The sequence below is a fragment of the Saccostrea echinata genome, unplaced genomic scaffold (genome assembly GCF_033153115.1).
Source record: "Saccostrea echinata isolate AGI-Se365-2 ecotype Australia unplaced genomic scaffold, CSIRO_AGI_Sech_v1 ptg000008l, whole genome shotgun sequence".
NCBI lineage: Eukaryota > Metazoa > Mollusca > Bivalvia > Ostreida > Ostreidae > Saccostrea > Saccostrea echinata.
In genome coordinates this window covers 727018-744008 of record NW_026889757.1, presented here as the reverse complement: position 1 = coordinate 744008, position 16991 = coordinate 727018, and the positions used below count along the sequence as shown (strand labels likewise).

The 16991-nt window shown below is 33.1% G+C and overlaps 1 protein-coding gene across 1 annotated transcript; it reads right to left on the bottom strand.

Moving 5' to 3' along the window:
• Window positions 1-2209: 2209 nt before the first annotated feature.
• LOC133181122 (ankyrin repeat, PH and SEC7 domain containing protein secG-like) lies at window positions 2210-15773 on the bottom strand. Its single transcript, XM_061315664.1, has 5 exons — window positions 15764-15773; window positions 12422-12721; window positions 10747-11016; window positions 9310-9732; window positions 2210-2256 (listed from the first exon to the last, which is right to left on the bottom strand). The coding sequence occupies exons 1-5, from the start codon at window positions 15771-15773 to the stop codon at window positions 2210-2212; spliced, it is 1050 nt and encodes a 349-aa protein (XP_061171648.1).
• Window positions 15774-16991: the final 1218 nt, after the last annotated feature.

The window sequence follows — 16991 nt, the reverse complement described above, 5'->3', positions numbered from 1 at the left end:
AGGAATGACAGTTAACAGCTGACCAGCGTGGGTATTTATACACACAACAGGTGTATCTATTTTTAGACCCAGCCAAGATTAGGTACAGGACCCTCTGTGCAGGTGTTTTAAGAATTTCATCTCGTGCTTTTTGCACGAGACCCTTAACTAAAAAAGGTATATAAACTCAAGAGTGAAGTCAGTTAGAGCATCAGTCTTTCAGTGAATACTTTTTTTTTTGGCAAAGAGAATAGATATAGGACACACAAGTCAATGATGATGAATCCTAATGATGTTTCAGAGCAGAATCTTACAGAACTGATCAGCATGGAAGATTTTGAATGGATGATAAATGAGATTAAAGATCCCATTGGAATGAATTTGGACATGTATCAGTACATTCCTGAACCCATCACCAAAGAAGATATTTCATCTGAGACTCTTCCAGAATTGATGAGCAAAGAAGATATGGAATGGATTGTCAATGATGTTAAAGATTCTATTGCATTGGATTTAGCGGTCTACCTCATTCATGAACCCAAAGAAGAGATGAGGAAAAAAGGTATGTAAAACACATAACATACCATCTGTCTTTGAATTAGTATTTTTTTTTAAAAAATAGGCAAACATAGGATACATGCAATGATAAATCTTCATGATGTTTTTTTTCAGATGAGAATCTTCCAGAATTAATCAGCAAAGAAGATATGGAATGGATAGTGAATGACCTTAAAGAAGATCCCATTGGAATGGATTTGGACATATATCACATTACAGAATCCATGACCAAAACAGATATGAGGATCCTGAGGAGTCAAATGAATGACATTGCTAATTTACTGGAGGATTTCAAAAAAACAAGTAAGGACACGGGCATGGGTTTAATACAAGAAAGATTATCCAAATTAGAAGGGCAAGTCAACATGATGGAAAAGAACATGAACCAGACAAGAAAAGACTCACCACCCCTCAGAAATGAGTGTATTGAAGATCAACACTTAGTGAAAACTCACGAAAAAAAGACTCAGAAACAAAAAAGCACTCCTTGTGTGATGTTATATGATGTACAAAACACTCTTAACACAGTGAGTAACAAAAGAAAACTTGAAAATACCAATATAAATGATAAACTGAAAGCAAAAATCCAAAGAAGGTGATCTGTGTTTTTTTTTTTTGTTATTATTGTTCTTTAAATGATATAAATATTTCAAAAATCCTTTTTGTTTTGGTTTTTTTGTACACTCTAGAATGAATTCTGGGTCTATTTTTAGAATCAATTCTGGGTCTATTTTTAGATCCCCCAGGTGTAGCTATTTTTACACCCATCCCTGGTCTATTTTTAGAACTCTGGGGGATAAAAGTGCACTAAACACACCCATCCAGGTCTATTTTTAGACCCATCCACAGGTCTATTTTTAGAACTCGGGGGTAAAAAAAAAAGTGCACTCAGTTGACCCGCCTATCTAGACCCGTAATAACTACTAACCTCCATTCTGCTTCTTATGTGGAATTTTTTAGAATCTAAACATTTTCTTACGACCATTGATATGCATAAAAAAGCAGCCTAGTTCTCCCCAATGGTGAAGAACAATTTTTCAGTATAGAATAATCATTAAGAAGAGTCTGGAAAAGAGCTTATTCCTTACAACATCTCAAAACAAATGAAATGTGAGAAAGATTATGATGGAAACTGTCTTTTTCATTTATTACAGTTTTCAAATAGTAGTAGCTTTGTACAAATGGAAGAATTAAAATTTTTGATTATTAACTCCTGCGATACTCCAATACCCCCTCTTATTGCATGGAAGTTGCGAAGGCCTATGAATTTTGCATTTTTTCCATACCTGATCGCTTAAATGCGTAGGCAATGCTTTTAAAAGATCTCACTGTTATCCGAAACACCACAAAAAACATTTCTGGATATGTCTTGATATAGTTATTCAACTTTTAAGTAGGAAAAAGAAAAGAAAATTCAATAGAAATGAAAGATATTTAGAACTGTGAAAAAGCTTAACAAGTTTTGAATCAGGTTGTCACATCATCTAACGTCAAGTGATTGCTCTGTGAATCATATGATGCCAATTTAGAACTAAACTCTTCACATTCTTATTTGCGACAAATGATTTTGAAGATAGCTATATAAATTCATAAAAAAGTGGTCTTTTGAAAATACATGTATTCATTAATAATAATTAGTGTGTACTGTTGTTCTTGAGAAAGTTATTACATTCTAATAACTTTTAAACTTTTCACTGTCAAACGCTGACTCTGGTGGACCTGTGAATTGTATTACCTTAAAATTATACTACATGATTGTACCTTTTAGGAGGGGAGAGCTGGAAATTTTGCACTTATTTCGACGTCACTTTTTAAATGTTTTTAATGTAATAACTTCCAAAATGATGTCAAAATCCCGTGTTTTTATTATACTGAAATATCGCGTTTTATTGTCCACATGAGAACAACGCAATAGGGATGTCAAATGGTTTTTTAAAGCAAAGATTTTTCAAAGAAACTTTGCATGGAACTAGGGTATGACTGTAAGAATGGTAAATTAAATCAGCAACTCCATAATTTATTTTATGGTTGGTTTATAAGCACAGTTTATGACCGAAAAGGTATCAAAGACATTTATTAAAGATATTTATTTATATGATTTAGCCGGACTTTTGGTCCATTATATAGCTCTCCACTGTATTTAACAAAACATATTCTATATAAATCTGAAGAGTAACAATACAGTTTTTCCACAAATGTATCTTGAGTAACACGACCCTTATGAATAAAACGTACTCAAGTCTTCCTTTAGACTTGTTTTGTGCGTATTTTTTCAAAATATTTCAACTTAGGTGATCCAAATCTCATTATTACTTTCAACTTTCAACTCAGAAAAATAACTATGAGTTTCATTGTTAATTACAGCCTTATTTATTTTTTCAGGAGTTAAAATTTGCGAACATATCGTGTAACAGTGGGGTTCAACTACCTGGGCGCCATTTTGATCTTTATGAACATATATGGAACACGCTTAGCTAAACCTCTCCCAAGTTTTCACTGTTCCCGCAAACTGCTGTAAAACACCTGACGAATTAATGCCAGCAAATTTTGCAACACCGTCCTCTATTCTCCTGTGATCATCAACTTTGTCATTTTCTCGCAGTATCGTCTCTTTTACCCAATATTAAGCGCGAGATTCGATAATAACATGCTAAGTTTGACACACTCTTAAACAACCTCAGAACTGTAGTAGATCCTGAATATAAATACATATTACAGATTGTAATCTATGTAAAAATTCTTCCTGGCAATTCTGTCCGTTAGCGTGCATCCAAGTAATGAATAAGAGTTGAGTTTAAAAATTTTACTTCGCTGAAATTGTGTCTCTTGTTACCTTATTTTTATGTCCAGTGTACTAGACACCCGGGATTCTGATGTCATTTTCGGAGATTTTAGAATTTGTACATATTTTTTCTGATCTTTTCAATGATATAAAACTCATAAACTTTCGTTAAACGGTTAATATTTTATTAAACAGTTCTCAGAACTTTAAATGCCCTCGTCTATTATTATTAACATACTGGATTTTAACTATCCCACCCTCCCTGTCGCCCGAGTGGCGCAGTGGTTAGAGCGTCTGCTCTAGAGTCGCGAAGTAAGGAGTTGATCCTTACGTCGCGGGTTCGAATCCAACTGTGGGAAGTGGAGACCGGTCCTTCGGATGAGACCGTATAAACCGAGGTCCCGTGCCACAGTAGGTGCTGGCACGAAAAAGATCCCTCACTGCTCAATGGTCGTAAGTGCCAAGTATAGGACAAAATTTGCAGCTCTCCACCGGCAAGTGGTGGCGTCTCCATATGAGTGAAAAATTCTCGAGAGGGACGTTTAACAACATACAAACAAACCCCTCCCTCCCTCTTTAAACATTCATTTAGAGTACATGAAAAATCTTGCACTTTAAAATGAAATTTGTACACATTTACATGTTTTTTTCTCTTATTTCAAAATATTCCTATGCACACGCTTTGATCTAATTTTAATTCAAATAACATTAGAATATTCGCAGTTGTAGCCTTGTCATTCTGTGGAGAAAAAAATTGTAAAGATCGTACATTTTCTATGCAAAAACTGAGAAGCCATATATAACATCTTGCCTGAGCCCCAAGGACCATAATATGAACAAACTTTGAGTTTATTTTACATGATGTTGCACTCATATTAATGTCCAAAACAGAAATTTGATTCACAATAATTTTAAATCATATTCCTTTACGAGAGGCCCAAGGGTCTTAATGGTCACCTGGATATAATACGACACTGTAAAGAACCCATATAAAATAAAACAAAATAATCTGGAAGATGAAGTTATATTGCCCAAAAGCAAGAGAAATAGGATGATCAGGCATAAATAAAATAATAAGTTACAAATCTTCAAGAAGATCCATTTACTTTCCTGTATTTGCCCCCATTTTTGACCATCATTAAGCAAATTTAACAAAACAAAGGTAAACCCAACTAATTCCCTCTTACACTGGCATTTCTTGTTCTTTGACGAACATGCACTAATGTACAAAGATAAGGTATTTCTGTCTAATTATATTTATATATTATTTACAATCTACCTGACCAATAAAAAAATATGAAAGTACCTTTTGTATTGGATATTGTAAAAAACTCTTGTATAATTCTCTTGTTCAATGGACCTTTCAATTACATTATTTACAGTGATTAATAATCTAGGTGAATAGCAAAGGAGAATAATTTTTTTCAGTAGAATACAAATTAATAGAACCCTGCCCAGCACCAGAACACTTGACTGAATGGCCCAGAATTTCTAAAACGGGTAAAAATACCCTTGTTTGTTACAATGTACTCTGTCTATTCCTTGGATGCCCAGAAGGAGAGAAGATTTTGAAAACAAAAAATGTGTATTTACTATATAATCAATAGAGTCCCACCCTATTACCAGAATCTCTGACCCTGGGGCCATGAAATTAAAAATTTCGGAAGAGGCAATTTAACTTTGCTCATCATTACCATGCACTTATCGCATCTGTTAATTACCCAGGAGCAGAGAAGAAGATTTTCAGAGAATGAATGCATTTTCACTATATAATTAACAAAGCACCGCAGTGCAACCAGAATCACTGACCTAAAGGCCATAAAATTTGCTCATCAAAATTATGTACCTAGTATATATCTAAGTATCTAAGGACAGAGAAGAATATTTTCAAAGAAATAATGCATTTTCAGTATATATTCAAGAGAGCCCCAAGACACCAACACCAAGACGCCTTACCCAGGGGTTATGAATTTCATAATTTTGAAGAAGCATCCTTGCTCATCTTAATCATGCAAAAAGTTTGTCTGCTAAATACCCAGGTGCAAAAACGAATATATTAAGATAATTATGCATTTTCACCATCTGATCTGTAGAGCACTGTCCTAACACCAGAATCCCTTACTCAGGGGCCAGGAAATTTCAAATTTTGAAAGAAACATCATTGCTCAATCATAATCCTGCACTAGATTATCTGCTGAATACCCAGGACTGGAAGGAAGATTTTCAAAGAAATAATTCACTTTCACTATATAATCAATAGAGCCCAACCCTGACACCAAAGCCCCTGACCCAGGGGCCATGAAATTCACAATTTTGGAAAAGGTACCTTTCTTATCATAACATTGCATTTAGTTTGTTTGATAAATACCTAGGAAAAAAGGTTTTCTAAGATATAACACATTTTCACTATATAATCAAGAGCCCCCCCCCCATGAACCCCTGACCCTGGGGCCAAAAATTTCACAATTTGGAAGAGGCACCCCTGCCCATCATAACCATGAACTCAGTTTATCTGCTTAATACCCTAAATCAGCGAACAAAATTTTCAAAGAATTAATGCATTTTCACTCTATAATCAATAGAATTCTGCCCCAACACTTCAACCCCTGACCTAGGTGCCAGGAAATCAACAATTTTGAAAGAGACATTCTTGTTTATCATAACTATGCACTTAGTAAGTTTTCCTTAATACCCCAGGAGCAGACAGAAAGATTTTCAGAGTTTCACTATAATCAAAAGAGTGCCCCGTCCCGAACCACTGACCTTAAGGCCAAATTAAAATTTTCATAATTTTGGAAGAGGCACCTCGTTCATCATTCATGCTAGTTTATCTGCTTAATATATGAGACTGCGGAACATTAACTGGCAAGATAGGAAATATGCAGCTTACGTCATTTCCATCTGTTAGAGGCAAAGCATTTGACGATAGAAAATGACATGGGCGGGTAAAATAAGACGCGGACGTCTGAGAAAACATTGGATTGAAATTCTAGTTTCCAATTCATTTTCAATCCACCTCAGCAGTGTTACTGATTGATCCAGAAGACAAATTATTTTTATTCAGGAATAGTTTGAAATTATATAAATCAGAATTTTCTGTCCATTTTTTGAAGGAAATACAAGATGCCCATGGGCCTTCACGGTTACCACCTGAGTATTATGTAACCAGTTTTAAATCTTCTCTTAAGTTAATAAGAGTAATACACCAATTGTTATTGGGGACCTAATAATCACGTTTTATGTTGTCAAAGCTTGGTCAGGAACATAATATTTAGGCATATGCAAAATCCATCATATTGTTTGATAGTTTGAAAATAGGATGGGGTATACATTCGCTCCTTGGACATAAGATATCAGGGCTTAATTACCCTTTCAATCCCCCGCTTTTGCGAATACGAAGGGAAAATAAATCTCATTGTCTGTGAAAGCTGGCTGTTACAAAAACTTTACCCTGGGACATAACTTTTGAATGAGAAAAATAATACTGGGCTTCTATGTCTTAACACTCAGCTTTATTATTATATTGTTTAATGATGTCAACTCATTTCACCTCGAATAAACCACATTTGGGAATCCTATAAACCAAATACAGTTCAGTATTAAATATGACAGAAAAGTAAATAAAGCCAGGGCATTTTATTTACTACAAATTATCGCTTAAATAGCATGTGGTCGTATCAAAATTTCAACGTCCATACATGTACATTTTTTCGTTGATATCGGAAATGTAAAAGAACTAATCGTCAGATAATTTATTCTACCAGAAGATCAGTGAAATCTTTAGACGTCGTATTGCCATCTTACAAACATTCGACGCTGACAGTGACCGAACAAGATGGCGGCATTTCTGTTTACATAGGGTTATTTTCGAGAAATTTTCACAGTGCCTAATCAATTTACTATGGCCAAGCACTTTCTCGAAGATAACATCTTATTTACCTTGACAAATATGTTGAAAAGGAAATCTATATAAAACAAATTGCAATGAAACTACAGTCTGTACCAAAACTATTTTGCAGCAAAGACCCGTAGGACCTGCCAGTTAATGAAAACCACAAGCCCCCTGTGGAAATTAGGAGGCCCCCTCTATTTTCAGCACATTTACAAAAATCAGAAAAAAGTGTTGCTTATAAATATTCATATATCAATAGGCCTTATGATTACTTTGATATTCAATTTTCTTGAAATGTTGTCTATTGTTAAATCTGATCTAGAATGAGAATGTAAACAAGTAGTGCAATTATTATCTTCATTTTAAAGGTGCTGTTATATGAAAAGAAATCTGCAGGAGACTAGCTCCACTGATTGAGTCTGAAGAAGTGACATACTTATCAAAGTTTTTCCCCCGTACAACGGCTGACGAAAACATAGCAATAGGTCACCTGGTAAACTCAGGTGACCTATAAATGGGACAAACATTTGATTCCTGTTTGATGGGGATGGGTGGGAGTGGGGGCTAAAATAAAGTGGAAATAAGATTCTTTTGTAGTTTGGACACCTCTCCCCGTTTTGCTTGTCAAACATTTTTCAGTGAAGAAAAAAATTATTAATATCTCTTGTTATCCTCAAAATGAATATATTCTATCAAGTGAAGGTATGAACATAAATAATTAGATTCGACAAGATTTGCAGCCCCTCCTTCAAGAATCAAATGACCCCTGAAAGAAATATCCCTATCTTCTATAACTTTTGCATGTGCTTAAAGACGTTGGCAAAAAACTCTGATATAAACAAGAAGTCTTTGAGCCAAGGCTCACTAGTAATACCCCCGCTTTGATGTGAATATACACTCTGATGTGAACGTACACAAGTTCTGTTAAGGACAGACATAGGGATAAACAGGAAGATGACATCAGATTGACATCGGATTCAAACAAAAATAAATCCCACCATATGACATGCCTAAACAAAGAGTGTGTTAAAATTTCCGGCATCTGCAATGAATAGTTGCTGAGAAAAAAGCGACAAAAATTAGTTATGTATGGTACGGACAGACACATGGAAAACCGGAAGTTGACATCGAATTCGTACAAAAATTAATCCCACAATATGGATTGCCTAAACAAAGAGAGTGCTAAATTTTCGAGCCTCTGCGATGAGTAGTTGCTGAGAAAACTGTGACGAAAAATTTGTTACGGACGGACAGACACACACACACACACACAGACAGACAGACACATAAGGGTAAAACAGTATACCCCCCTTTTCTTCAGAGCGGGGGTATAATTAATTTGAAACGTTTGCATTATAGCTCAGGTGGATTGAAAATAGATTTCGTACTAGAATTTCAATCCAATGTTTTCTCAGACGTCAACAGGACAAACGAGGAATCAGGTACCATGCAACATCTGCCTTGAGCCCTTTATTTTACATATATATCAATCAGCAGAAAAACAGTGGCAATAAACGTCATTCCAAATTAAAAACAACGACAGGGTTATCTGTAAGTCATGTTGACTTAAAACAAAATTATTATGTAATTATAATTCATTGTTTAGGTAAAGACACTGAAAATGTAAACTAAATTACAGTGTGTGGCTGACACGGCCCGCTGGATCAAAAAAAAAAAAAAATCTTAAAGTGATTTAAAAGACAAACATTTTAAAGCTATATATGGCGTATCTGAGCTAAAAAATAAAAATACGAGATTGTAGATACACATTATATATGTTATTTACGTTCAAATTCAAATTTTCACCGATTTTGAACTTGAATAACCTCGTGTTTCCATAGTTGAATTGACTTTAAACTGTATCTGTTATTTAAATGCGGAGTCGGTAAATAAATCGGTTATTGTTTTAAATTTCTAATATCTTTGAAACGTGATTGATTTAAATTGTGTAATTTACAGGAAAGTAGTATCTTTCTATAAGGTAATAAAACAAATAGAAAGATTTTTTTAATATTAGTTAGCCTGAGCTTCTAAAAAATACGCCATATATAACTTTAAAAAAATAAACAAATGCAGAATAACAAATTTCTATACATACATAGGTAATGCAATGCTGTATTGCCATTTTTATCTTCTATCTTTAAATCTGCTCCACGTTTGATAAGAGCCTTGATAATTCTTTCTTCGCCCCATTCCGCAGCAAGCATTACACAGGTTACGCCCGACGCATCCTTGGTGTTTGCTTCAAAATTTCGGTTTAACATCTCCAGAACATGGTAACTACGTCTACGTTTGATTGCAATGTGTACCGGTGTCGCTCCACATTTTGATTGAACATTAACAGAAGCCTCCGAGTTTAACAACAAGTTAAATATGGTGTCAGAAGAATCCTTCTCCTCATCAACGTTTTCATTTTTACATTCATCTTTAAGATAATAAGCCTCATCAAGTAAAGCCTCCTCCAGAGACACTTCCTCCCACATTTCCATATCAATGTCATCCTCCTGACGAAAAGGTACTCCTAGAAGCAAATACGAAAAATACCAAATAAAAAAATATATACGGATATAGAAATGTATTCATTTTATTCAACACAATAATATGTATTTTTCCAATCTGCTTTTGTTTTACATGTTACAAGTCAATTGATGTTTGGTTAACTGCAATAATATTACCATAATCATAAAATAAAAATAATGGAACACAAAGATATATGATTTGGACAGAGGTTCTTATTGCACAGTTAGTAAATAAAGATAAGATTATCTTTTCACAGCTACTAGTACATGCTAGATAAAACAAAAATGCACACTTATAATACCCCCGCTCTGATGTGAATACACAAGTTCAGTTATGGACAGACACAGTGATAATCAGGAAATTGACATCGGATTTGTACAAAAATGAATACCAACATATGGCATGCCTAAACAAAGATTGTGCTAAAATTTCAAGCACCTGCGATGAGTAGTTGCTGAGAAAACTTCGACCAAAATTTGTTATGTATGGTACGGACAGATGCACGGATAAACAGGAAGTTGACATCGGATTCGTACAAAAATTAATCCCACCATATGGCATGTCTAAACAAAGAGTGTGCTAAAATTTCAAGCATCTGCGATGAGTAGTTGCTGAGAAAACTGCGACCAAAATTTGTTATGTATGGTACAAACAGACGCATGGATAAACAGGAAGTTGACATCGGATTCGTACAGAAATGAATCCCACCATATGGCATGCCTAAACAAAGAGTGTGCTAAAATTTCAAGCACCTTCGATGAGTAGTTGCTGAGAAAACTGCGACCAAAATTTGTTACGGACAGACAGACAGACAGACACACAAGGGTAAAACAGTATACCCCCACTCCTTCGGAGCGGGGGTATAATAAGTCTAGATGGGCGAGTTTAAATATAAAACATTGATGGTTCATATAAACTTTATCTCGGTGCGTACTAAATATTTTTTTAGGAGTCAATACTTATTTAAAAACATTACTCAATTGCTGGCAACAGACATGCAGCGCTGTTGACAAACTTTCGCCTCGATGATTAATTTCCGATCCCAGTTTAAGTAGATCTCTAACTAAGTCTAAAGGTGACACCTCTTGATGTTCTGTCTTCTGTACGGTTGAGAGTTTTACAGCTTTGATCAAAGGAGAATCTATGCCCTCTTTGTCAAGATTTACACTGGCGCCATTTTGAATAAGAAAGTTAAGAAGTACTTTTCTTTTGTATAATTCTGCACAGGATCCTTTTTCATCCAATAACCTGCTTAGCAGGGAGGCCTTCTGTTCATTACTGTTTCCTGAAATGTGTTTAAATGAAAATGAATGTTAAAAATCTAATATGATTCTCGTCGTATTGTATTTTGCTGTACTTACAAAAAAAGGAAATACAAAAGACATTACTCAGCCAAAAACCTCTGAAATTTGGCACCTTACACTTACAGTATGGTAGTTGCAAATAGCAGTAAATGGCTACCAGATTTGAAGTCTATGTACTAAATGAAACAAAACTTATGGAATATTCTTTTCAATCAGAATTCATGAACAATGAGCAAAAGATTTGTTTTCGGGCGTAACACTTGCTTATTCCATACAAAATCAGAAGTTTCTATGATCGTTCTTCAAAAAAATAAAGAACTGCAATTTTTGCAGCAGAATTTGTTTATGGCAAAAAAGAAAAATTGAAACTAGGGACTTGCATCTTTTACTCTTCAAAGCAAGTGATATTGAGCTTGTCCAAATAACACGGGTTAGGGTTGTACCAAACCCTCTGTATTTTTAGCCTTATGTACATGTAAACTTTAATGTTACATACTCTCTGTATTTTGAGCCTAATGTAATTTTGGATGTTTTCCCCTTTCATATTGGCCAAATCAAGAATTTTATAAAACTTTTGACCTGACCTTGTACAAGTTGTGACTAGAACATTATAAATTTATACTTTTGTAGCCTTTATCCTAATCCTCGTGTAATTTTACCTAGTTTCAAGACGCATATCCAGTCTCAAGCTACTTGAATGTCACCTTTCAGATTCTAAAGTACCTTAGTTTAAAAGATATCTTTATCTCACAGTATTATTCATCTTACTCCTATCATAAAGTTATGCATAATCAAAAATCAGAATTTAAGTCATAGCTTTTTTTTTCATTTTGAAAATACCAATTGCCTGACTTATCATCAAGGGGTAATCTTTTTGTTTTGATTCGTTTGCAAAAATTTTTTTGCATTTAGAAAATTCAGAGATTTTCAGCGATTTTGAAACAAATTCAGGGTTTTCCCCCCAATCCCTTAAACGCCCCCGTGCTTTGATGTCACATAACCTGGATTATAACCAAAGTGCTATGCATTTTTCAAAATATGTTTGCAGAATTTCTTATTGTTTTCATACGCTTCAAAGCGTTTTCTCCATTTTTCGTCGATTTAAAAAATGCACATGTTCAAAAGGTATTATTACTTTTACAAAGATTGAGAAAAAAAATGAAAATTTAAGAGTTAATGTCTGGGAAAATGTGGCTGGACAGATAGATGGACGGCTGGACACAATTCAAATATACTCCAAACTTCGTTTGTGGGGGTTAAGAAATTATAATTTCCTATTTAGGTTCTTTACCTAGGAATATAATACAAAGATGTAGAGGCATGTGAATCTAAGATAGTTTCGTATTAGTACAAAATAAGACAATCAAAAATGATAAACTCTTTTACCTGGAAGAACACCTATATGGTTTATGTTAGATTTGGCTTCCACCAATGCTTTTACAATGTCCATATCACCTTCAATTAGAGCAAGTGATAAAGGTGTTTCGTCCATTGCGTCCAATATGTTTGGGTCTGCTTTCTTTTCCAGCAGAAAACTAAGCAAGGGAAGGCTACCCAATCTCACGGCTACGCAAAGAGGAAGCAGACCATGGGATGTTTTACTGTTAACATCAATTCCACCAGCTTCTATCAGGGTCTTAATTACTTCACAACAAGCAGTTGACTGTTCCTTTTGACCACCCTGTTCTACAACATAATGACCATTATTCAATTTCAAAGACAATAAAAGAATTTAAATCAAAACATTTTTGAAAATTTATGTCTTTTGACTAGCACTTAGGGAGATCGAAATTTATTTTGTCTGTTAAATCTTTAGCGGTATATATCTTACCGTAAATTTGTGCAGTCAGGTATTTATATATTTCCTCTCTCTCTCTCTCTCTCTCTCTCTCTCTCTCTCTCTCTATATATATATATATATATATTCTCAAAATTTAAATGAAAAAACTCAAACTTTAATCTATAGTGCTTTTGTCCCATGCGGGTTCATCAGTAGATTTGAAATTATAAACGTTACATTATTCTCGTGACTTTATGTAGGTCACGTTAAACATAATTAAACATACATAATAACAATTTTATGAGGCGCTGAGTTAGAGACTTACAGTTCATCTGATAAGATTTTAGCACCTATTATTTATGCACAGTAATAGATTTTACAAATTTAAAATTACAAATGTAGAATTTACATAATAAAATAATTTGATATTAATTGATTTTAACAGTTAAGTTTTTGTTTAAACGGTTTTATAAAATAATGCTCTTTGGCTTTCGGAATTACGGATGTAAACATAAATGTCACATAAACTAACAAATAAATCTCTGAACTTCCGGATGCACAAATTCCTTATAAAGAGTAGCATTATCCTCAACAAGATTTATCATCTTGAATACCTTAGACTTTCTCTTAAGATAATATTCTGTACTAAACAGCCAAAAGGGATGAAGAAACAAGAGTGTCAAGATGCTGAAGTTGTGTTCCTTATATAACCTTCTATGACCAATCAGCGTTTTTCTTTTTTGTCCGGAGGATTTATACTCAATCCAAACGCTGTACGGATCTATTAAAATTCCCAACAATTCCCGATTTCCGGACAAGCTGGATTAAAACCCTTTATAAACATTTCATGAACAGTACAAGTCCGTGTCCGGATTATTTTAATAAAATAAGACACTAAATTATGTTATTGGTTTTATAAATAAACATATCTAAGACTATGTAGTTTTTCTGTAAAAATCGAGGCGCCTTCTAAAGTAGTGCGCGCAGCGATATATGTAAATACGGAAGTATGATTTCACAACTTAGTGCGTCGATGAGATTCATAAAAAAGACAACAGTTCACATCATTAGGGAAAAATAGGCAAAAATAGGGTCAGCATCATATTACAATGATTCAAGATAAAAAATAATATACAACATAGTTAAATAATAAAAAAATCAGGCAGCAGAATCGCAAGTGAGTACACAACTTAAAAGTTCGAGAGCGGTAAAATGACGATTGCATCAAGAAATAAATAATCAAATAACTCAATACTGCACAAAGTAGAATTATAGGTAATTATAGATAGTTGTAATTTAGTATCAATTATCATTTTACCGTATTTACGAAGGAATTTAGACAATGACATTTGTAAACAAATGATCGAAAATGGGGGATGTCAAAACATGAACGGTAATACTGCAAGTTCTGTTAACCAAATCTGAGTTGAAACAAGGCAAAATAAATACTGCTTAAGCTTAACAAAACACTTTAAATTTTAATACAATGATTATAGTGAATCCCCCAATGAATTTAACAATAAAGAAACTAGAACTGTCCAAATGGGACAAATACCCCCAGCTGGGTTTTCAGAAAAAGGTGCAAAATCACTAATATTTTATGGATCTAAGAGGTGTTCACAATTTGCTTAAACATTTAGAGTGAAAATATAATTAAACATATTTTTTAATGAATGAAACTTAAGTGCAGCCTAATAAAACATCAATAGAAATAATTACATTGTTTTTTTTATGATATTGAAAAATTAAATTGCAACTATCTGTCATCTTTGTGAGACATAACACTCTGCAAATTCATTGTTGAAAAAAAATTGAAATATCATTTTTAATTATACAAAATCAAATTTATCTTGATAAATTTACATCAAAGTTTTTTTTTAAAATAAAAGGCTAGTCATCCAGTAAATATGTATTTTGACAGACTATAAATTACAATTAAGAGAGTTAGAGAACAGAGAACTTTAATTCTTCTGCCAAATTCCCAGGAGATAGAGATAACACCTGCTTGATCAGAGATGCCCTAATAGCTTCCCACACTGAACTCATTAATCTTTATTGGATGCATGTCCACTCATTACTCCCAAGGAATAAATGGATTTATACTAACTGCTTGTAATGCACTGTGTATAATAGAAAAGCATATCTTTGTCATTCCATCGAAAACAAAGACTTTTTTCTTTTAATTTGCTACAAAGCTTTATATAATGAAAAAAAAAGAACTGTGTAATCTTGATGCAACATTTTTAATTTTACTGCATGACTCTGGGATTTGTAGGGACTTTCTATCCAAAAACTTTTTTTAATACTTGGTGATTTTATATTTAGTTTTAAAGAGTAGTTTTAAGCTGCAGTTCACATTTTTGTACAGATGTACCAACTTGCAGTTCTAGATTCTATGTCTTAAACCTATATAGACCCAAAATGACTTAAGTCAATAAAAATGAAAAAAAAAACCTGTAAAATGCAGAAAAATTACCCAATAATGATGAAAATAGCAGGTGAACACACATATGGTGAATAATGAGCGTACAAAATTTCAGAAAATCTATGCAATAGTCTCTTCTGAGAACAGGTCGGACAAAATCAAGTAATAAAAATAAAAAAAAACCCTGTAAAATGCAGATGATTTCATGATGAAAATACCAGGTGCACACCTTCATATGGTGAATAATAAGTATACAAAATTTCAGACATATCCGTGCAATAGTCTCTGAGAGCAGGTCCGGACAAAATCTCGTCTACAGACAGACGGACATTGTGATTCCAATATACCCCCTAAACTTCGTTTGCGGGGGGTATAATTACCACATGAAGGTCTCATATATCACATTACTTTTAATGTCGTCATTGTGTTTAAATCAAGGTGTGACGAATGTCAGCTTCGTAGAAAAATTCTTGTAAAGGTGGTGATTTAAAAGCATGCATATTTGTACTCTAATAATATATACTTGTAGTCATTCTGTAGTCGTCCTGCTTTTTACATGTACTAGGCTAATATTTTTACACCTCAAGGGCAGTAAAATCATACAAAATTGACTGAAATTTCCGTAAATACACGTAATTCGTACTAAAACATCCGACTATATATATATATATATATATATATATATATATATATATATATATATATATATATATATATATATATATATATATATATATATATATATATATATATATATATATATATATATATATATATATATATATATATATATATATATATATATATATATATATGAAATCAGTATTACAGGTATTTCCTAAGGCAGTCAGTAAAAACAGGTTTCTACTGAAAGGTTAAGGAAACACATGAAATTCCTAATTTCACATGTTTACCACACACATATATATCATCAACAGAGTTTGTATATTTTTTATTTAACTTATTATTATCATATAAAAGATAATTTTTGATGAAAATCAAACAGAACATACAGATAATAAAGGAATTATGGATTGTCTTATTAAGTTCTCTGAAAAATTATATACTAGAAAAGATATATCTGTTCAAGATATCTAAGCCTATCTTGAAAATGTTAAGTGCACAAAAATCTCAGAAAACGAAAAGAAAACGTGCAATGAATTAATTACAATGCAAGAATGTGAAATGGTGGTTAAAATCATGAAAAATGATAAATTTTCTGGACAAGACGGATTATCAGCAGAATTCTATAAAGTTCTGGAATGATTTAAAAGATTTATATTATGCTTCTCTTCTCAAAAGTATTGAAGTAGGAATGCTGCCGCTTTCTCAAAGAAATGCGGTAATCTCATTAGTTTATAAAAAATGTGAAAACGACAACTTGAAGAACTACAGATTTCTAAGTCTAACTAATGTTGACTATAAAATATTTGAGTATGTATTAGTTAACCGTCTACAAAAGATAGACGGTAAAATTATCGTGAACAAAGTGCATATATTAAAGGACGATATATTGGCGAAAACGCACGACTGATTTTTGAGGCTTCTGAATACGAATACAATTCAGCAAATAATTTAGATGAAATATTATTTTTTCTTGATTTTGAAAAAGCTTTTGTTCTATTGAATATAAATTTATGCTTTAAACCTTAGAGAAGTTTAATTTCGGACCCAATTTCATTGGGATGATAAAACGCTTTTAATACACCTAAATTTAAAATAAAAAATAATGGGTGGATCTCTAAACCACG